General features: G+C 46.9%; 1 protein-coding gene across 6 annotated transcripts in view; it reads right to left on the bottom strand.

The window, feature by feature from the left end:
• Positions 1-21,991, bottom strand: part of ppargc1a (peroxisome proliferator-activated receptor gamma, coactivator 1 alpha) — a 36,802-nt gene extending 14,811 nt beyond the window's left edge. The window contains exons 1-5 of one of the 6 annotated variants that reach the window (XM_080880027.1): positions 21,748-21,991; positions 18,894-19,073; positions 4,556-4,750; positions 3,360-3,485; positions 822-2,187 (exon numbers count right to left, since the gene is read on the bottom strand). In XM_080880027.1, coding sequence (XP_080736153.1) covers positions 822-2,187; positions 3,360-3,485; positions 4,556-4,750; positions 18,894-19,073; positions 21,748-21,795 — 1,915 coding nt within the window. In that variant the 5' untranslated portion in view covers positions 21,796-21,991. Of the gene's footprint in view, positions 1-821; positions 2,188-3,359; positions 3,486-4,555; positions 4,751-18,893; positions 19,074-20,554; positions 20,685-21,282; positions 21,582-21,747 lie in introns of those variants that run through there. The other 5 variants (XM_080880030.1, XM_080880028.1, XM_080880025.1 and 2 more) reach the window with 5 other exon arrangements.
• Between the last annotated feature and the right edge of the window lie 1,399 nt (positions 21,992-23,390).

Below are 23,390 nucleotides of genomic sequence, written 5' to 3'. Positions count from 1 at the left end.
CCCATTTCTAGTTAGAAAGCCTTACTATGGACACTATTGTACAGAGTATATCTTTTTTTAGATTGACCCCATTTAAAAAATTTATTCTCTTAGGATAGACTGTTCACTCTGTGAGGCAGGATGAAGTGATGGTACGTGTTTCACAGGTGTCTAGACACAGACACCACGCTCAAGACAACAAACAGATCGAAATGGAAAAAGACATACAGAGAGAGAGACGATGCCACAAACAAGACACATGACTGTGGGTGAGCCCCTCCCTAGACAATAAAGTCATAATCGCATGCACCAACAGCAGAGGAGGGGGGAGAAAAGAAAAACAAAAAGAAGCAAGAAAGGAGAGTCAAGGAAGCTTGTGCAGTTGCCCGAGGCTCTGGCCGGCTTGTGCTCCAGCTAAGAGAAGTGTGGCTTTAGTAGCGCGATTCTAGAGAGCAGCACCGGGGCTCTGAGTCTAAATGTACATATTCAGCACACTCAGCTCAATCAGCCAAAGATGATTCAAGGATTGGCTTTGCGAATACAAGACGTACAGTAGCAAGACATGGCTCACCCCTTTTCCCACCCCCTCCTTTGTTTTTTCAAAGACAAAAAAAAACCCCACTCATTTTTGAAAATTGAAAAGAGTGCCTCTGCGACTAGCAAAAAGCATTGGCGAGCAGGCTGTTTTGCTGTCATTGTTGTTGATGCCCTAACAATGACTTGTTAGATTCAAATTAGGACAGGGGGTTAGTCGTGAAATCAAACCGGGAAGTGGTTAGAGCAAGAGAGGGAGAAAAGAGAGCAGAGATAAGGCCAGTGGGGGGGATGCAGTTCATGATTACCTAACAATGGGTGGCCCTGGTCATCGGGGTGCTCGCTGAGTGCCTGCATGTGTGGGTGCCCTTGCCCTTGTATGATGCAGGGAGGGGTGGGCTCTGCAATGCTAGTATCTGGGAGGAGTGGGCTCGGTGGGCCCTGTGAGAGCACCGCTGCGGGGCTGCCCATGACATGGTCATCATCATCATCATCACCATCAACAACAACACCATCATTATCATCATCATCATCATCATCATGGTTAACATCCTCCCTGTAGCCCCCCTGGCTTGGCCACCCCAGATCTAGTCCAAAGGCCATGTCTAGCCCTGGATCTGGCTGGTTAACCCAGCTCTCTAGGTCAAAGGTGAGAGGTGACAACAGGGGCCTTGAATCAGGCTCCTCAGCTTGATTTACTCCCTTGTTTCTATCATCAGTGGTCCCTCTGAGCTCCTTCTCCTCCTTAACCTTAGAAAAAGCCCGGGCTGGACTCTCAGACCTCGCTGCTAATTTGCTCTTACTGCTCCGTAAAGGGGTAATGGGAGTATGCGGGAGGACACGGGCCTGATACTGAGCGGGCCTGTTTTTGGAGGTGAGCAGCTGGCTAAGTAACGGGTGCCCCGGCTTCTCGTCTCTTTTCTTTATAGTCACTGTGATGTGCCTATGTGGCGCACGGCTGGCACTGTTACTGTTGCTACGGCCTTGCCTACCAAAGCCCTCACTAGCCTGAGTGGCGCCTGCAGCCTCTCGGCAATGCTCACAGCTGTGACTCGCCTCTCGGGGAGGGAGGGAATAAGAGTGCATATACCTAATAAACCTAGCGGCAGCCAGGCGGCCCGCATCGCCTGGCGGCCTTCCTTCTTCACTGGGCGGCCCGTGCTCCAGTTTGGGGCGGGCATGGCCGCAGGCGGAGCTTCTGTGGCCAACAGGGATAGTAGCACCCTCCGACTCCTCAAACCCGTCATCGTGAGCGCAACGCTGCCACTTCCCAGCCCCAAGACCAGCCATACTACACTCGCCTCCAGCCCGGCTCTCACCTCGCTGGTGATGCTGCTGTGGCGGCTGCTGCTGCTGCTGTTGATGAGACGGCACAGCCGGCTTCTTCTTGGAGGTGGTAGAGGAAGAGGAGGAAGAGGTGGAGGAGAGGGAGGAGAACGAGGAAGTGGATGACGAGGACGGTGAAGAGGAGGAAGAAGAGGCACCGAGACCCATGCCACTCTTGTCCCTGCTACTAGCACCCCCCCAGGCGCTCTTGGCTTCGCTGGCTTTGGCGTGGAGGAGGATGTCATCGGTGGCGGTTAGGTATTTCAGCAGCTCGGTGCAGGGCCGCCTCACCGGGCGGTTCTGTTGGCTGGAGCCCCCTCTTGCTTTGCCGTTCCAGGGGCTCTCCATCTGCGGAGGGACGAGCAGAGAGAGAGCGAATGACTTAGTTAGCTCCAATAAAAAGTTTTGCACAGTGCAGCTGATCTAGTTGCGAGAAATGTTAAGTATTTTATTTGGAACAAAAACAAAAGTAGAAAAGAGACGGAGGCATGGAGAGCCTAAGAGTGTGACTCAAACAGCTCGAGCGCAGTGGTTGCCCAACTGTCTAGGAGGCGATGGTGGGAGTGCTGTCCGCCCATCATTTTAATTGCGTGGCCCCCCGAGCGCCACCGCGCCACTCTGTACGCACACCACGTCCTCCGGGAGTCCTCATTCGCTCTGCTCCAGAAACGGATGACTCAAAGACACAGTATGAAAATAGACTCTGTGAAGAAGGGTTGACGCACTGCATGTGCAAACACGGTACGCAGAGCTAACATATGTCTGCGCCGCATTCACCACACAGTGAGATACAGATGTTCTTTACATTGTGATGATTTTGTGCATGCGTTAAGGCATAACAAATGCAGATTTCAGACAGTCCTACCGAGCAAGAGAACACAATTAAGTGCTATATGCTGATATGACACTGAATGCACAGTATGCCACATTCTGGCGTGAAATCCAAACGGGCGAGAGTGAAATAATCCCATTTTTTCATTTAGCAGAATTCACAAAACCTGTGATACTTACGCTGACTAAAATTAAATCTTAATCAAACCCACCCCTATAGAAAAACACTCTCTTCAGAGCCATCTAATGAGTACATCAAGTCTGATATTTTGATCTTGTCGTCTCAAGGCATCAATCTCGCCGCAAGAGCGCCTGTCGCTGCTTTTTTTTTTTCTTTCTTTTTTTTTCCCGTCCTCCAACAGGCACCATACCAAGGCGGATAAGTGGTGGAGCTAATGAGACAACGGTGCCGACGCCTCGCCTGGAAAGCCCAACAGCAATCAGCCTGTTTTCATTACGAGATGGCCCCCTGGGACAGTAGACTGCTAGAGCAGAAGTCTAACATCTTCTAAAGGCGGCCACCAAAACAGGCAAAAAAAAAAAAAAAAAAGTGAGAAGGAGGGAGGGTGAGCAAGTAGCGAGAGAGAGCAAGAAAAGAGTGAGAGAGATAAACAAACACAAACAGGAAAAAAAGTGTGTGCACGGGAGTGAAATCAACAGCGTGTGCGTGTGTGTGTGTGACTCCCTACCTTGACGACGGCAGGTGGTGGTCTGATCCGGTGGTTGCTGCTGGCTGCATGGTTCTGTGCCTTGTCACCTGTGTATTGATTATAGCTGAGCTGGGAGTTTGCGGGTGCCAGAAGGAGTTTCTTCAGCTGCGAATGGACCCAAACAGAACCAGAAAGGTGGGAGAGGAAGAAGGAGGAGGAGGAGGAGCGGGGAGTCAGCGTGGGTTATGCAAATGGCACCTTTTAATTCAATTCGACTTTATTTAAACAGTGCCAGTTTACGGCGGCAGTCATTTCAGAGCACTTTACATTGTAAGGTAAAAGATTTACAATGGCAGCCTTTCAGTTGCTTTCATTTTTTAACTCTGCAGTTAAAAAAAAGACTTCTTTTTTTTAACTTAAGTGCATGCTACGTGACATGAAAAGTCAAGCCTCTTTTTTTTTTCCAGTGCAGGTGTTTTTGTGTACACACCACTAGGCTTCTCTAATGTGATTGAATAAACACGCTCAGGCATTTGGCTAAAGGTCATTTGGAAGGGACCAGCATGGAATAAAATGGACTACAATGTCACATAACATAACGTTTTAGGTCAAAGCCTATAAGCTAGAGAAAAACCCAGATGGCACGGATGTGTGTGAAAATAACAGCACCAAGGTAGGCCGAGTTCTTATTTGTGGTGGTGGGGGTGTTTGCCAAAAGAGATGACACAGGGGGATTAGCCGAGACCCTGCTGAGAGCAGACGAGATGAGATAGATTTCCTTTTCCCCCCGACTTTCATTACGTCCCGGCTTGATTTCAGGGCCCGTGGCACTGTGTCAGCCGCAGTTGTCCCCAACCACAGCGTTCGTATCACTGAACTGGCGCCACGATAGCGCTGTTATGTAATTAGCGCTGAGCAGCAAACACACTGATCCTTTCCACTCATTTCCCTCCTACTTGCATCTGCATCCCTGCTTGCTGCGACTGCACATAAATGAACACATTGTGGCAAATACGGAGTGTGAAGTCAGACAAACGTCACACAGACAAATGACCGCTACTGGGGTTCTGGTCTTGTTGAGAAGTCTTATCTGATGTGTGCTTTGGACTGCCAAAAACACAGCGTACGTGTGAGTACGTGCGAGACCGGAGGTCAGGTCTCGGGTATAACTCATGTCTGAACTGTAGGATGGTGCTGGTGTGAGAATCGTGATAAGGAAGAGCTGTAGCTGTTACCAGGGAAGGCTCCTCGGGCTCTGGGGTGCGCGGTGAGCCGTCGGGAGAGGAGGGACAGCTCTGGTCACTGGCATTGGTCACGTCCCCATCTGCCAGGGCCTCAAACGAAGGCAATCCGTCCTCATCCACCGGGATGCTGTCCAGGGTCTCTGTAAGCACTGCCAGCAAGTTGGCCTCATTTTCTTCATCTATCTTCTTAGGAGGGGGGGGTAGAGGGGTGGAGGGGGGGGGGGGGGGGGGGGGGGGGTAGGGGGGTGGAGAGGGGGGAAGACAGAGACAAAAAAGAGAGGGGGGGGGGAATGGGACATTTTAGTCAGAAGAAGAAGTTGCATCCCTTTTTCTTTATTTCGGGGAAGTAAAGGTGGTGGTTGGCTTTCATTGTTAATATAGAAAACATTTGTTTTTTCTCGTTTTTTTTTATTTTTATTTTTGTGCAGCAGCTGAGCTCACTGCGTTCTGGCAGCCTTTTTTACAAAAACACTAAAAACCCAAACAAAATTTGCCTCATGTGCATGTGAGTCAAGCCTGTCACTCATATTTTAAGCGAACAGCTTACTGGACCAAAATAATATCTCCCCCAAGAAACCCATTACCAACGCTGACAAGTAGCAAGTATCTGGGGGAAGACAGCAATGGGTTGGGGCAGGCTGTGGTATGGAGGGGTTTATGGTGTGTGTGTGTGTGTGTGTGTGTGTGTGTGTGTGTGTGTGGGTGTGTGTGTGTGTGTGTGTGTGTGTGTGTGTGTGGGTGGGTGGGGGGGGATAAAAGGAAACAATGCGCAGAAGTTCGCTCTTCTCTCTCTTCAGCCCACAGCTTCGAGAGTCGTCGCTTGCCGACAAGATGTTTGCGAGCGGCCCTCAGATAAGGAGAAATTACGACTCGCCAAAGCTAAATAAATCTGATTTATTTAAAATTGCTGGTGTGACAGGCTGACATTCACAATGGGAGGGAACTCAGCTTCAACACTTTGCTATAAATAAAGCTTGTTTTTGCTACTCGGACCCCTTTTTTGAAGTGCAGGAGAAGTTGTGCGCTCGCAGCTTATAAATGTGTGAGGAGTAAAGACAGAGAGATGAATGTATGGAGAAGGCCTTGAGATGGGGAGGATGAGGTGTGAGCTGCCAGCTATTGACCGGGGATAATAACGGCATGCGTGTCGGGAAAAAAAAGACAGAAAAACAAAGAAAAAGGAGAACGTATATAGATCAATGTTAAGACTGAGAGTAATGCAGCTCACTTGACAAAGGGGAGCGTGTGAGTCCATGTGAGGAACGACTGTGTCTTTTCTCTCGCTCGCTCTCTTTTGCATTGACAAGTGACGACAGGAACTTAAGGTTCCAAGGCCATAAAAACCCCACGGGGCTTCGGGACAGCAGAGAGATAAACAGCCTCATCACCCTGGGACGTTCTGTGGCCAGCCCAACAAGAGCAAATCCCTTCAAGCACACGATAGGATTCACGTGGCTCGGCGATGGCACACGGCCATCATTACGCCTCTCAGATATCCACGCTGTTCCTCAGAAAAATCCCACATGCGCACGCTTCTATCTACCCTCACTTATTTAACACAATTACACACACAGCATGGACGCCGCTGTTTTGGATCTGCCGCCGAGATAGCGGCCATTTTAATGCCTCAACCCCCACCCTCCCCTCCTCCAATTTTCATTTACAGATGACACAGATATCTTGGACGTTCACTTAGCTAGCTAACAGTGAGGAAAACGTTAATCTGATGTTTATTGAGTAGATTTTCTCCTAACAACACGAACACTCAGTCATTATTAAAAAATGATAAAGGGGACATATTTCACAGAGATAACGCGGCGTAGGCTGGGGCTGTGCTGCATTGGCAAGCACATGCTTTGCAGGAAATTGCTCTGTATGAGGTGGCGTGCTGTTTAATTACTTTCAAGAAGCTTCAAAATCCACTGTGCTGGAACCCCCGCGCTATTGAAATGCTCACCGTTTTCCAGCATCCCAAGTTATTACCTGAGCACTAAGCGGATAGGTATTAACTGCTGATAAAGCCGGAGCCTTGGCTTAACCCAAACGCACATCCTAGCATGAGAAATTAAAATTTAGGAGCAATTTCAGATGATCAAAACCGAGTCTTTAATGAACTGGCCTTCTGGTTAGGCACTCATTAACCATTCAATCAATGCTCCGTTTAAGGCGTGGCTTTATTTGCCTCGCAAGAGCGACTTTAAACCAATAAATCTATATCGGGAAGAAAGTGCATTACATTAAATGTTGGGAGAGCTGTGCAGGCTTTGTTATGTCATGGTTTGAAAGGGATTGGGGCATTTCTGCAGATTCAAATGTAGTCCTGTTTAAAAAAACACACACATACACACACAAAAAATCCTCCACCAATTGGCAGACTCCCACAGGCGCACTGTATCCCCAAAGATAACCCAGAAGGGACTCTCGTATTCTGTAAGAGACACTTGTGAAAACCCTGAGTCGTGACGATCATGCAACAGCCACTGCTGCGGCTCTAGTGGAGGCACTCATAGGCCAAGTGGGGATTTGAGAAACTGGGGTAAAGAGCAAACCTCTGCTCTGGAGAGAGAGAGAGGATGATCTAATGCCTCTGTCCACGAGGACGAGCTTTTCCACGCCAGCTTAAAGACCACATCTGGTGCACCAGAGTCAATCTACTGGCAGCGACTCTCTGGCCACTTGTTTATTTATAAACAAAGTCTCCATGTGGGTGGACCTCAGAAGCTATGGCACCCAAAGGGGGTAACACCAGCACAACCTAGCACCTCGCTGACGGCCCGCGTCCGCTTATATTGATTACTACAGCAGCTGCTGAGAGGGAAAAGAGGACAGAAAGAACAAAGAGAGGAGAGAAAAATTGTCTCGGCGGGAGCACTTTCTCGTCCATCCCGCTTAATGGACCTCACCGAATTAAAGAGATCTTAACAATCCTGGGCTAATTGTGGGATCACAATATATTAACCCCACTCCAATTCTAAAGGGTGCCGTTTTGCAGCAGTTTTATTCCAAATGCTTCAATTAGCCATAAAACATGCTGGCAAGTGCTGGCAGAGCTTCTCTTTACCCCCCGCTCCTCCTTCACCCCAGCCTCCCCCACGCTGGAGCAAAGAAAGCCAACTTCAGTTGTTCATTATTAGGTGAGGCCCTTTTGTTATCAGACAGGCTGTCTTTGAGATTGTCCTTGCCTTTAACTCTTTTATTGAGTTCTACAGCACAGCATTATGTTCCAGGAGATACTATTCACACGGGCTGATAACGGAAGGTGAAGGTGCTGCTTTAGACAAACACTCGCTCCTGCACGCCGGGGCAAATAGCCAAATTAAAATCTGCTAATTGCTTCCCGAGGATTCCACGCTTCTTAGCGAATTTGCCAGCGATCAAATTTTAACGGGGGCAATGGATGATTTACACGTTTAAGAAGAACCTAAAAGTGTTTTGAAAGTGCCAGAATGACAAACCTGGTGGCTGAGTAACATCGGGACGGGGTTTAGACGGGCTAAACAGCCCCTCCGCAATCTTAAATTGAGAAGCAGAACACGTGACAGACACTCTGGGTGCGCGAAGATAAAATATCTCCCATAAAATGGGTCATCTAGTATTTAAAGTGCTGTTTATTCTCGCTGCCTCTTCCTGCTCTTTCTTTCTGTAAATACAAGCACGCCAACCAGTTAGCGCAGACAGAAAACGTGCTTAATAAATTGGCCACAAAATTGGGTGGTAGGGTTAAAGCTACGCCCTGACAATTTAATTGCTTTGCTCCATCTCCATCTTTGTTCTCCCCACCACCTCCAACTCTGCTCCCTTCTCTGTCAGATTTCAAAAGCGTTCCCTTGGATGAGGTTAAGCTTGACACGGGCCAGACCTAATCATGGCACAATCAGAAACTGAAGGGTGTGTGTGTGTGCAGCATGTGGGGTTGTGGTATCAAGTCATCACATCTTGACTCTGCCAAGAGAAGCAGCCTTGGATTTGATAAACAAATAATGTCATTCTGTGTTATTACCCCCGGCCCCCAGATTTCAGAGGAAATAAATCAAAGTCAGGCTTGCCGTTAAGGCGTTAGTCAGGCCTGACACGTCGGCTGGTCACACAGGCACAACATATGGCAGCGGGGAAGGAGAGAGAAAGGAGAGGCAGGGAGGGTGAGGTACAACACGGCGCGCGGTGGAGAGACAAATCATGGCAGCCACCAGAGACGTCTGGTCATTTAGCATGAGCTTACTGAGATGGAGAGAGGGTGATTATGGCCTATACGGAGCGATGAAACCATACATAACACTGTTAAGTTCCTGTGAGTGTGTGTGCGCGCGTGGCCGTCTGCGCGAGCGAGGCGGCGGTGGCACACAGTCTGATGGTGTTCCAAATCATAAAACTAAATGTTAAACCTCAATTGTGGTCAGGGCTGTGAATGTTTCACGACATGTAGCTGTGAACTGAACACTCATGTCATTTTCCATGTGACTACAAAGTCAACAGAGCATCTCGTTATTTAGAAACCATTTCCAAAGCAAATGATCCTATGAAGTAGATATGGTGGCTCTACGTGTTCTGGACACACACCCAAAAAGAAAATAAAAAAAATCATAGTACTGGTAGTATAAAATCTTTTGCTTTCTAAATGGAGACAAGCTTGTCCAGCCCCGGCACCAGGCAGCTGATTTTAGCCTTCCCCGTCCTACTTAGCTGTATTTCCATAACTGGTCTGGATAATCCTTTTTTATCGTGCACAAAGTCACTATTTTCCATTTAAACAAAAACGGCATCTCTGTAAATGAGACAGTGATGTCACAGGAGTCGACTGCTTAGATGCCAGATGCCTATCCGGGTTTAGAAGGCTACGTGAGTTATAAATCAGCGAGGAAACGGTTCGAGCCATCAATAAGGAACAGGATGTGTGTGCGCGCGCGGAGTTGATGCATCTCCAGGGAACCATTTGAGACTGTTACAGCACTATCAGATGAGTTGATGGGGGAATGAGAGAGGAAAAAGGGAAAGTGAAAAGAGGGGATATCTTTCTCTGCGTTTGTGTGTGTGTGAGACAGAGTGAGCCGAAGAGAGAAAGAGAACTCTTGTTACACTTTTTGACACAGGCCAGATCCGATTGTGACACCTACCCAAGGGATGTTAGCAGTGCTGTTCTTTCTGGTTCTGTGACGGGGGAAAAAAATCCTTTGACTGGTAACCTTGCTGCTCAAACTCACCACCTGAACTCTGTCACACATCTGCTGAGATCAGCTGTCACATGCCTTCAGACCCGTCAAGCCCTTTCTGTCTAACTTTGGGTCACGCGGTCTCGGGGTTTGTGCCTTTTCGCAGAAGCACACGTGACCCGGAAAGATTTGCAATCTTGCAAAAAAAAAAAAAAAAAAAAAAGCATCTCTAGAGACAATGCAAACTGCCGTCGAAACACATTATTTATGACACAACCGTAAAATAATCCAGTAACCTCTATCTAAACACGTCGTAAAACGCACGCACGCACGTCTACATATCACACATTCTCGCACAGCTAACCAAATAACAGCTCGCAGGAGGCTCCGGTCTGTCCCGGTACAGCCTCCCCATCTACAGTCCTGCCCCAAGCTGCTGTTGTTTTCCTTCTACAGCCATCCAACAGATGGTCCAAGCAACCGTTTGCTAACACCACCAAATCACACACCATCATAATGATTGGACACTCTTTTGTTTTGGCAGCTACCTCCCAATCGGCTTGGCATGTGGAAACACTGATTGCTGTGATTGCTCTGACTGTGCCTTGCTCTGACGGCCACAGCAGGAGGGAGAGCAAAACAGAGATTTGGAGCTTCAAATAAGGAATATTCAGCTAGATGCAGAGATGTGATGAGGAATGGTGCTTCTCTCTGCTTTTTTCCCCCCTTCTCTTCCTAATGGCATGCAAATAGCTATTTGCTTAAGTCAGCAGCTCTGAATGTGCACTACTAAGCAAGGGGCCTTTGAACCTACTGTTACACTGCTGATAATGTGTTGGAGGAACACAGGGAGGGGGGACAGAGTGAGCGCAGAGAGGGGCAGAAAAAAAAGAAGCAGACACAGTGTTTCCACTGTCCATCTTGCCGCTACATTTCCTGGCTGGAATGCAAATCTGTCATCGGCTGTCAAGTGCAGCTATTCATAAAACAATTACATACAAAGAGAATGCAGGCCACTTCAGTTCTGACATTTACACAGATTTGAGAACGAACCAGAGTTTGTTGTTTTTTTTCCCAAAGAAGACTCAATGTTATTATCCTCCGCTGACACCACCTTTAGACACACACGCACACACGCGCACCTTCACAATGCAGCTCCCTGACCTTTCGGGCCCTGCCGAGCCCATCGAGAGTTCGTGGCGTTTCATTTGTCATGGTAATGTCTTCCTCGGAAAGACGCCAACCCGAGGAGAACCAGGATGGAGTGGACAAGATATAGTCGTCTGCAGCGTTTTCAAACCACAAGACGCCTCGAGGTGTGCTCCTGTGTCACTATCCCGCTGAGCATCTTTGCGTGCGCGTGTTTGTACACACGACAGGGGACCCTATATCGGAAATTTATGGTAATTGAAAAAGGCCCAATCTTTCGGGAGGGGAAAAATGCAGTCAATTTGATTCCGCAGCGCAAAAAAAGGTCACCCTATTCAATTTGCACTCAATGCCATATGTGGCACGACAGGGAAACACCTGAAAGCAAACGATCTTATCGTGGCCTCGCAGGCTTCGCCACTTAACCGCCGCATAAAGCTATTTGCTGATTACTAAATAAACGCATTATCTTTCACTTTGATTTTTGCTTGTGCGCGCAAGCCGGCGCCTCGTCGCTTTTGGATTCAGGTAGAAAGCTGCCACAGCGGCGTGTGCGCCTCTTATCCGTGTCGTGACTTTGCGAGCGTGTTATCTGAGTGTTTCTTTCTTCTTCTTCTTCTTCTTCTTTTTGGCCTCGCACACTTTCCACTGCCGTGTGTGTGCGGGCTGCACGTCTGGTCGAGCATGTAGGGCTGCACGAGCTCTCGCATATTGGGTGAGCGGTAACAATGCGGGGGTGCGCCCATCTTTACAAGCAAAGAAATGAAGAAAACATCAAAGGAACGGTGCACGTAAGTCAATACAATCCCAACCCATCGATGTGAGGCAGGGATACGATGAGAAAGGATGAGGGGTTGGGAATGTGTGGGGGCATGAAAGCTCTCACGGTCTTTCTTTGTAGCTGCCAGCGCCGAATTCTGAGCTGAATTTCATCTTAATCTGGGATCTATTCTCTGTGGAATACTGATCATGTTGCCTTTTTGAATGGATAGGCTTTACATTTACATTTAGCCGAGCAGACCCGACACACCTGCACCCACTAGTAGAGTGCGTAACGTCTGCCAAACACAGAATGATCAATGGTCGTTGACCACTTGATGACAAGCGTCCAACACTCGAAATCCCTTCCCTATCTGCCCATCAAGTTATTATACAACAAAGCCCACAGCAATATGAAAAGAGGTTTGGCAAGCCAGTGTGTAGCCTGAAAATGGGTTTCTGGAAAGAGCTGATCAACAAGCAGACAATTTTAGAGCCGTTGACTTCCTGATGTCAACAGCACTATCATGGCAGACACATCCAGCAGATATATCCCAAATACACCACTTCACAAATTCACAAAACACATATTTTACAGTTAAATGGAGTCTGTTTTCAATGTGTTTGTGCCAAGTAATAATAATGCTTACACGTACATCGTAATTTTGAATTGAACACCTGCAACCCATAACCCCCATTCTTTTGGAGACACCCAGCCTGTTTCTACATCCATCTCTGACACAGCTAACCCCCCCGCGACTGACGTCTCCTTCTTAAGTCTCAGTCTAATCCAAATGACATTTTAATACGCTCAATTTTTGCTTTTCAAAAAGTCAAACAAAAAGCGGCGTTTTTCCCTCCGCGCTGACAAAATGTCTGCAAAAGCATCAGCTCCTACTGCAGCTACTGATTGGGCAGCAAGTGAGTCATCCAAGCATCGAGTCACTCATGCATCTGCAGAGCCTCCGAGAGCCTCTTGAACTATTTGAGGCCTGTGCAGACTTAAATGCTTCAGGAATAAGCTGGAGCTATGAGCATGCAGTGCACATAATAAAGCTCCTTTCAAATGGGGAGGGTTTTTTTTTCCTCTTTTTTTTCTCTTTTCCTCCAGCTTTTACAAACTGAGTCTCAAACAAGGGAAAACCTTCACATGTACAGTGCAAGACTGCAATAAGACACGGACAAATGCATTTACCTAAACTGTATACCAGCAACAACAAAATAGACGTTTATCAAAGAGCACTTTCTCTCATAAACACGGAAACTTGCTTTTATTTCATTACTAACCTGTCGTGCAAGTTCGTGTGGAAGTCGTGTTACAACCAGCAGAGCCTGACAGAATATGGCAGACTAACGGGGTAGAAGACTTCTACAACTGCTGGGTTTACCAGCATAAAAATATAAGCAGGCCTTTGCTGAAGACGGGCAGCAGCGTTTTGTCCAAAACTGACAGCGTTTCACCCCAAATCGAGGCGTGCACTGATTGAAGACTTGTCTCCATGCTGTTCCCCTCTTTCTCAGCATTTCTATATATATTTTTCCCCCATTCCACTCTGTTATTTTATATTGCTTTCTCATTACTGGCTAGTGCTTTCTCTCTTACCTTTGCTCATCTCTCCCTATCAGTCTGATCAGCTCATTTTATCTCTTTGCCCAGGAGGAGCCTGCACTTCCCGCCTTTGTTGCATTAGAGAAAGAGTATAAAAGCATTCCAGGAATCCCTGTTTATATATCTTCCTTCCACTCTAAAGTGTACACTGTTAAATAATACAAGGAAAGTTGGCCTTATCGCGCGGCATCAGCGTGACATGTTGCTGTGTGAGTGAGAGTACAAGTCGGTGGGTGGGGGGGTGGGGATTATTGGCTTAGTGTTTTGGCCAGGTTAAAGTGAAACAGCCCTGAAAGGCTCTTAGTGAAGATTACCCCACGTACTAAAAATAGTCATTTTCACCCAGTGCACACACACGCACACAGACACAGACACAGAGACAGGAAGCAAGTGTCTAACGTGATGTGTCTGGCCAGAAAAAAAACCCCCACTATCTGATCTTAGCATTGGGCGTCTCAATTCCACAAAGACACAAACACACACATGCACACACTGAAGGCTCCGCTCTGATGAGAGAGATGGGTATCCACTTGGGGCATGGGATCAGCTGGGGCAGGAACACCAAACCATGCCTCAATCAGCAGCAGTGGCCCAGTGGGAATATGTGTTGAGTGTGTGTGAGAGAGAGATGAGGGAAGGGGGGACTAGACAGGGAAGCCAAGCAGCCACCACCAGACCCAAAGATGTTCCCTTGCTCTTTTTCCAAACATTCCCTGTGGGGACTTTATTTTGGCTATATTCACCATTCTGCTTACTATCCTTTTATTTTTTTCCCTCCTCCTTTGCTCCCATCTCCCTTCCAGCCTTTCCTTCCAGAAGCGACTGTTGGGGGGCCAGAATATTTTTGTTTAGCCACTGCTGCTCCAACTTGCCATGAGCCAGGGACAAATGCCTTGCCTTGGGAGTGAAAAGACAGAGAGCGGGAGAGAGGCGGAAAAGGGAGCCTACAGTGTTATGGGGCAGGCGGGTTGAGAGCTCTTGTTGTGGAGTGGATCTGACAGATGCTCCGAGATGACACAGGCTTGGACAACCCATGTCGGCATCTCTCTCTACTATACATCTGAGCCTATTTGTCTGCGCTCCCTCTCATTTATGTGTCTTGAAACGGAGCAGCACAGCAGAGCTGCGGGCCCGAAAGCCGCAGCTTGCCTTCAGCTCGACAGTGATGGAGGATTTCTTCCAGCAGACAGTGCAAACAATGTCTCGGCACAGTAAAACTGAAGGGAACTCGAGATGAGGAAAGTATGGTGTATTCTAATAAGACTCACTTGAGAAAATCATATTATACAGAGGAATATGATAATTCATACACCCTTTGCTGGAGCAGTGAACTGATGCGGGTGGTGTACTCTCAAATGTCAGCATAAATTTGCAAAATAAACGCAACCGGCATTCAGCAGGGAGTAGGAACAGGGACAATAAGGGTCTCTGCTGTGTGTGTGTGTGTGTGTGTGTGTGTATATGTGTGTGTGTGGGCGTGACAATTCCTCTCAGAGGGTCTATGGCTTTTTGTGCTTGTTCCTGTTTCAGCTCACAGGAGCTATAACGCCAACAAGTGTGTGAGCTAATCTGTGCTTACACAAGTAGGCAGGGCTGCTTGAGGAAAACATTTCATCACAGCATGTTTTATCAAAGCCTTCTAAAGATGACCCAATCAATCTAATCTGCCTTTACTTAAGAATAAGCGCCTGAGCATCTGTCCAATAAGGCAAAAACAAAACAAGACAAAGCACCATAATGCCTTTTGAAGGCGAGTGCCATCACATACACACACACACATTCTGAACACACAGCATCCTGTTGGAGTAATATAAAGAGTTTTCATATGTGACACGGACCACATGCATGCTCTCACAGCACGTCTCTGTATGATATCTGAATAATGCTTTAAGCCTCGGCTTCTTATTTTACTACATACTAAGCCCATAACATTTTACTTCCAATCCAGGGGCTTTCGTTCGGGCTGGCACAAGCCCAAGGCCCTCCTGGTCTATACGTTTTCACCATCCATCTGTCCCCATGCCTCTGCATCTGTCCTGTCATTTGCTGCTCTTTCCTCTTTGTTTCACTCTTTATCTCACCCTTGTCCTGTCTTTCCACCTGTCCATCTATCATAAGCGCATCTCACACGTATCGAGGTATAGGCAGCCCTGACATGCCAAAAGTTGCACTCGGAGCCAGTTTTCTTTCATAATAGCGCAGGCTGACTCGCAGCAGAGAACAGCTGTAAATGCCTTCCCATGCATACATGTGATGTGACCGTCCCACGTCCCTGAGGGACCGCCGCTAGGACGTCCACAGTGGAATTTGAATTAAGCCCAGACCAGTGTGACACATTTCCATCACTCAAACGGTTGACACGAAATCTGAGTAGAGACCTGTGGTTCCAAAGACACTGGGTCACACTTCTATGCTGTTATCTTTGGCAGTACATTGGGAACTTATTGGAGTAACTACCCCTCAACAACTGCAGCCCAAAATAGACCGTGGACTTTCACAAGCCGGGCCAGGAGCAATAGCTTTTATGTGTGTGTGTGTGTGTGTGTGTGTGTGTGTGTGTGTGTGTGTGTGTGTGTGTGTGTGTGTTACAGAGGGGAGGTGGGGGTCTATCATTCTCTACATTGGTGTCAGGGACAGTTGGGACAGTGGCAGGGAAAGGAGCAAAAGGCCAGCCAGGGGACAGCTTGTGATCTAATACCAAGCACTGCTTCCAGAACAGAACGCATATACACACAGAAACAGACACAGACAAAGTATTTTTACACACACATGCTGCTTAAAAAGTGTGCAAACACTTCCCATCGACCCCTTAATAAGAAAATAAAGACCTTCAAAGGGATGCACTCTTTTTATGCAACCAACCCAGTAAAAGCCACATATCACTTTTAACTCTTTACCCCTTGAAAGCCAACTATGAGGAACCATTGAAGGTCTGTTCTGAACTGAGCGGTTTCTGTCATGTTTTAGGCCTGCTTATAGAACAAAATGACTGCGTGTGCATCAGAGGGTGGTCTCTGGCTATGCAGCTACCCTTTGAAAAACCTGGAAACTATTCTAATGGTCGTCAAACCAAGTCTTGATTGATATACACGAATGAGTCAAAGCATGTCATTAATGGTACAGGGGAGGTCTTCAAATGTGGTGTTATGGTGGAAAGAGTTAGCATGGCACTAGCCTGAAATGCACAGAGTCACATTAAAAGACAGGCATGCACATAGGAGGCCTGTTAGTGGTGATGACAACAGCAATGGCGACTGTTCAAATGCCACTTTTTGTTCTTGTTGTTTTTTGTTTCTTTGCACGCCATAGCTTGGGCTTCTTTAGATTCTCCAGATAAAGCTGTGTAAAAGTGACCCACTGTATTTGTAAAAGAAGGACTGCCATCACTTTAACCTCTTGCTGTACTCGAACCTACTTTAAGCTGGCGACGTTACCCACTCCCTGCGTGAAAATGGCCCAATGATTTCCATGATGCAATACTTCCTGTCCCAACTGTCAAGTCAGACCCCGTTTACTCATTTGCTACTGTACTGCGTCGCATTAAAATGCAACCAGAATAAATGCTCCGGTGCAAAAGAAACAGCGGCATGTTTTTCCTTCTGTCAAAGCTGCAACCCGTTTCAGCAGCTGAATCACTTAACAACTGAACGCAGGTTCAAACTTCCAGGGAGTAAACTTTAAAAAGAGGGGCATCAGCTTGACAGCTGCACCCAGCTGTTACACGTTTTTGGAGACAGCCTTGATAATCTGCTAGCTGCTTTTTCTCAGAACGCACATATAGTCAGACTCAGTGAGTGAGGTTTATTTATTTGGAAGGAGAGGAACATGCATTAAAAATAAATAAAAATAAATAAAAATAAATAAATAAATATATATATATATATATATATACACACACACACACACACACACACACACACACACACACACACACACACACACACACACACACACACACACACACACACACACACACACACACACACAATTACAGGCTTGAAATCTAGCCAGTTATTAACAATTTCTCTAATCTTTAACTTTTCACTGGATGCTTCTCTGTTCTGTGTTGAAGCCAATCAAGGGGGTGGGGTGCAGGAAGTACAGCTGCAGCCCCCAGCCTTCTGATCCTTGCCGAGCAGCAAACTTTCCTCTGTCAGATTAAGTAGGATTAACTGGGTCCTGCAGTATGATGAACTGAGTGCTTCATATGGTGACTAGAAACTTTCCAAAGATGGAAAAATCCCTGGTCAGGGAAATGTATTACTTCCTTTGAAACCCCAGTTTTCACTGCTTAATTGGAAGCCCTTCCACATTCTTGGCATAAAACAATAGCTGCTGGCTTGATGAGCGCATGAAAACATCACCCGCTTACTGCGACGTACGGCGTTCACGCGCTGTCGGACACGTGCCGTAGGTGTGCGGGAGCATGTGCACTTGTAGGCTCGCAAATACAAGCTCAGGCTCACAGTGGAAGTCAGTCACAGCTTCTCGCTCGGAGCTAGTTCCCTCATCGGGGTCCTCAGTGGGTGCTAAGTTCCATTGTGTTTTAAAAACGACACACACACGCACGCATATACACTCTCATTGGTATTTTTATCCATCCCCTGAGCCACTCGGTGGCTGCAAGCCATATCACTCTCAGACGACAGAGGAGCCACAGTCACACCAGCTAGTACTTAAGACCCCACCACCCCCCTTTGTGTGTGCGTGTGTGTGTGTGTGTGTGTGTGCGTGTGTGTTGGGGTGGTCCACGGTGGGAGAATGTCTGGTGATATAAAGGTGGTGGTGGTAGTAGTGGTGGAAAGAATTTAGTCTGTTATCAACTGTTGCCTGCAAGACCACCGAGGACACGCACAGCCGCACAAAACACACAACAGAGACCCGAGGAGTGTGACTACAGGACTACGCTACAGGTACACACATGCACTGCCTTCTCAGATGGGGTTTTTCCTCCTGAGGCGAGGCTAAAGCATCCAATCTCAGTCTTTCTTGTCTATCTCTGGCACTGATAAAGGCTTATAATGAACTGGGGACTGGAACTCAGTCCCAAGACCAATGGCTTTATGGCCTCGGCCAGATCATCACCCGCTGACGTCTGTCGCCGGGTGAGAAAAGAAAGAGAGTCCAATGGAAAGAATAGTACAGAAGTGCAGAGAGAGAGAAGCAGAGGGGGAGAGAAGTGAAGCGGGGCAAAGATTAAAGTTTTACACTCCAACCTTTGAGAAGCATTTTGCAACACAGCGGCCCCGACTATAAATTTACTACGGACGCGTTCTTTCAGATGTGTGCCGCATTACCAACTCTGAACTGAAATAAATGCTCCAGGATTTGATAAGGCTGTCTCCCGTCACGGCCAGGGTCCAAAAAAGGGGACAAAAGTCCTTTCGGGCTTATCGTTCCTCACACCGACTCCTCCTGCAAAAAGCGTATTTGTAAACTGGCAACAGTTGTGCATTGTGTTTGGCTTGCATTCAAGAATGCGATAGCCTGGCCGTGTTTTTATCCCAGCTCAGTGCTGACCCCTCGGAGAGCAAATAATGAAATGACCATGGATGCAAAATGTCCCACAGCATTTTGCTAGCCGTGTTATGAATAATTCACGTACAATGAGAAAGACATTAATGAAGGCCGTTAATAGTTGGATTTGTGATATTTATGTACTTACCTCAAAAAGATTGGACGCTTCGTTCCCATACTGAGCAGAAATGATCTCTGATTGGTCACTGTACCATTTGAGGCCGCCCAGGAAACTGTCTGCGTCTAAGTCACTGACATCCAGCTCTGAGAGGTCAAGTTCAGGTAAGTCTGGGCAGAGGGGCTGGTCTTCACCAACCAAGGCAGCACACTGGAGAAAAGATTAAAAAAAGAAAAACATCATGGATGGTTAGACAGAAATGACAGATCTTTCATGTGCAAATCAGAAAATGAATTATCTGAGCCATCCTGCAAAAGAATAGAGGGACTGGTAATCTGGGCATGACAAGGGGAACTCATACATTTGTATTATGAGCCCGAGCTTCTCGTCTTAGTGACAATTCACGTTCTAATTCCCTCATTTGATCATTCTGGATGCCTCTGCTGATCTGCCACTTTCATGTGACACACTAAGTAGCTGGAATTCATGACTTCTCTCACTGTCGCTCCATCGATAAGTAACGGAACAGCTTTTCTGACGGGCTTGTTTTTGCACAACAACGTGCAAGCCCCGCAACCTGTTTCCACTCAGCTTCTCTTCAGCCTCCCAGTGTGCTGCTTACACTGCCACTGGTAACGGCCTCCCCGCTACTAAATGCTGCCTGTTGACATTTTGTTATTCACCAGCCACTTTTATGTAATCTATCCAGTGTGTCCTGTATGCAGAAGATGTTACAGCTTCTGCCACACACAAATCATCAGATGTGGGGGTGTGTGAGTTTGTTTCCCCCCTGAACCAGCAGCTGAACAAGCAAAAGTCTGCTTCTTCTGGGGCAAACTATGAACCAGAGAGTCAGTGGTCATTAAAAAGGAAAAATTAAAATTAAAAAAATAAAATCCCCCAGAGCGGGGGATGTTTGCATGTTTACACTTTTGACTATGCAAATGCTGAACCCAGCCTGTGAAAACAGCTTCATACTGTAGTCTACACACTCCTTGACAACGCGTCTGTTTATGTATTAACGCCGGCCTTAAGAACGACATAAGAAGCCCGGATGTGTTTGGCCCGGAGCCTGAGGAGGGGTGAGAGTCGGGTTCGGCTCAGGGCAAAGCTGAGAGACGGATGCTGTGCCAAGAAGGAAAAACCGCCCAGACACCGGTGTCACAGTTCATCTGTCCTCGGAAACGCACCAACACGAATACACGATGACTTAAGACCGTGATGAGACAAATCCGTTATGTTGCGACTGCGAAGAGGAGGACAGATTCACTGCGTCTTAGGTTTCCCCCCACCCCCAGATGATCCAGTCAGACAAGACACGGAATGAAGAAATGGCAATAAAGCCGTTGGGATATTCAGAGGATGGACGTCCCTGTGCTCAATTATCTTATGGATTTCTTAGCGAACAAATGAAATAGCGCCGCCAGACAGACAGTCAGGGTGCACCACAGCGCTCCGGTGATTTACGCACGCACCGCGCATAAAAGCACCTGCTAGAGAGATTATTAAAGTAAGGAGCGCGGCGCTGATTGACAGTTAAATAGCAGGGCTTTAATACGTGCATACATTTTTTATCAGCATCGATCGGCTGAAGGAGGACACGCACATTGGTAGGGTTGAGAGTGGAAACTAAGATCGCAGTCTAAAAAAAGAAAAGATAAGGAAAAAAACGATGCTCTCCTGGAGCGTACCTGGAAGTAAGTGCAAAGGAGGGTGTCCGAATAACAAACAATCCCGAAAACGGTCTGCAAAACACACACACACACGTCCATATACAGATACACAAACACACGTACACACAGAGCCGCATTTTAATTAGATAAGAGCTGGTTTCTTTCTCATAATCTGATCACGCAGACCACAAAATCGCAGCCGTGCAGCCGGATTGCAGTCATGTAGTTACTGTGAAAAACCCTCTCTGAGGCATCACTGAGATAATGAACGCAGACAAGTACCTCTGTATAACAAGCTGGGTGGACTCGGAAGATTAAGGGGTAAAAAAAAGGGGGGACGAATAAGTATCCTTTTGATGTGCGTTATTGTCTGCATGCGCTTTAACCAGGTAAAGTAAGCTGCATAAAAAAAGACAGGAGCGATAGTGAGCTAATGACTTGGATGAAGCGTTTAAAATCAGCAGAATGTTGTAAATAAATTCGCAAGAACACGGAATGATCTACTCTAGCTGGACGCGATGTTGCCGTCCAGCCAGGGCAGCATTCCTCCGGCAGGAATGTTGACACACAGACGTGGTACCGGTACCGTTAATATTAACATGCTCCTGCGCAATGCCAGATACCCGGTGCGTCAGTGTGGACAACCTTTGCACTTGCATTTGAAAAAAAAAATCACCTGGCTATCTGGACACAGCACATCAAAGGAATTATTTTTCGTCTTTGGATTTCATGCGTCAGCGAAATACCTGACTTTGAGACATTTCAGTCATTTCGGCACGAAAACCTTCTCGGCACCGGAGCGCGTACAGTCCGCGGTTGGAAAGATATCCGCCAGCTTGCAAGCACTTGCTCCGACTAAACAGGGATCCTACGTGGAGAGCAATGGTCCCGAGCCCGTGCACGCGTTACAACAACTACATCTTTAACTGGGCTGAAAAGGGAGATTCCGCACATTCCCTCCACTTGTCATATATTCCCGTGTCGTATATCCCTCGCATCCTCAACCGTGTCCAGACGCGCACTAAGCCACGAACAGCACCGGCAACAGAGGAGGAGGAAGAGGAGGAGAGAGAGAGAGAGGGAGAGAGGGAGAGAGTGCAGACTTATGTGGAGATCATCGTGCCAGTGTTGTCCATCGTTCCAGAGGGGAGAAAAAAAAGTCCAGAGGGCTAGAGAGATGAAAGAAGCCGGATTTTATTTGATGCGCTCACCTCTAATTCTCTCCACACCGAGTCCTGGTTACACCTGTCCCACGCCATCCAGCCACTGAATGACGCTCCGAAAAATTAAACAAAAAAGAAAAAAAAGAAAAAAGAAAAAAAAAAAGGGGGGGGGGGGGGGAAGAAACCAAGTAAAAAAAAAAAAGGAAATCCACACACGCTTCCCACTCGCTCTCACAGAGGCAACTGCTGCCCCTCACCGAGAATGAACCGAGGGCACCTGTCTTACAACTGCTTTCCATCACATGACAAAGCTATTAAAAGTAGTCAGGGGAGTGACTCCGCGTCCACACACTACTCGCCAGTGACGCGCGCTGAGCAGGCGGGGTCTGGCTGCGCACATAGTAAAATCCTTTCCGTGCACTGCAAAAAATGCCAAACTCAAAACCCATCTATCCATATGCCGGGCGGGGGGGGGGGGCATTATGAAAATAGGTTAAGAAGGGTGGTTCGTGGGATTTGCACAGACTAAAAAGAGCAGTCCTTAATTCAATTTACTTGCTTTACTGGAAGATTAACTAGAACGAAATCAGTAAGATTCTGGATGTGAACTTGTGTCTCAGCCTCGTGATCTCAGTTTGTTTGCAAATGTGCAAGGCATATTGATATTACAATTCTTCTGCAGCAACTTAATAGTAACTGTATCACTGATTCCAGGAAAACTTGGAGACCATATAATGGAGAAAGCACAAGTCAAATGATGTCTCACCAGCACTGTAAAGCACAATTTAATGAGTTTAAGCACCAGTGCAATCTGTCATATTAAGTTTCAGCTTTGTAATTATAGGTTTTTTTTTCTCCACAATAAGCAAAGAACATATTGCATTTTCTGCTGCATGAAACGATTGTTCATTTAAAGTACTTTCTCAGCCTGATCTGTTCCCGTTTTACAACCCCTCCCCATGCCCCCGGCTCTCTTTTCCCCCCCTGCAGACATGCTGCTGTGATATGCGCAGAATGTGGTTTGGCACCGTCTTACTGAAATAAGCCAGTCTCTGCCTAAAAGATATGTCATCTAGTCGGCAGCACATGCTGATCCGAATCCTGCAGAGACTGTTCAGCGTTAATGGTGCCCTCGCAGATGTGCCTGCTCATGCGCACCTACATCAAGATAACAAAGCTGCAGGATTTCGGGTTGGAGGATGCAGTGTCCATGATTTTCAGAAAGAACCTCTAATCCTGAACCATCATACCGCAGGATGATTTCCTGACGCCCTCAGAGTACATTTTTAAATGAGGCTGTTGCGCGTGTTGTCCTTTCAACCTTGTTTATGTGTTTCTTTTCTTTCTTCACTGACAGTGATTCTCAGAGGTTTTTCTCAACTTCATGCAGCAACGCAGCCATAAAAAAAATTGGCTTTCGGTCTTGCCAGCTAAATCCAATAATGGAATTATAATTAGGGGATAATAATAATGATATTAGAATGTTTAAATGTTTGAATTACTGAAAATGTTCTGAAATTGCTGCACTCTTTGGTTGTGCAGAGTGATAAACTGTTCCCGTCTTTACTTCGTAGAATAGACTAGACTTTATTGTCATATATGGTTTGCAGTTCTACATGTGTTCAAAAGATTAAGCTAAAGGTATAAAAATAAACATAAATAGTAAGAAAGAAAATGCAACAATACTGTGC

Source organism: Rhamphochromis sp. 'chilingali', assembly GCF_963969265.1.
Source record: "Rhamphochromis sp. 'chilingali' genome assembly, chromosome: 1".
In the NCBI taxonomy this organism is placed as follows: Eukaryota; Metazoa; Chordata; class Actinopteri; order Cichliformes; family Cichlidae; genus Rhamphochromis; species Rhamphochromis sp. 'chilingali'.
The sequence above is the reverse complement of the archived record's forward strand: the minus strand, read 5'-3'. Positions and strand labels throughout refer to the sequence as shown.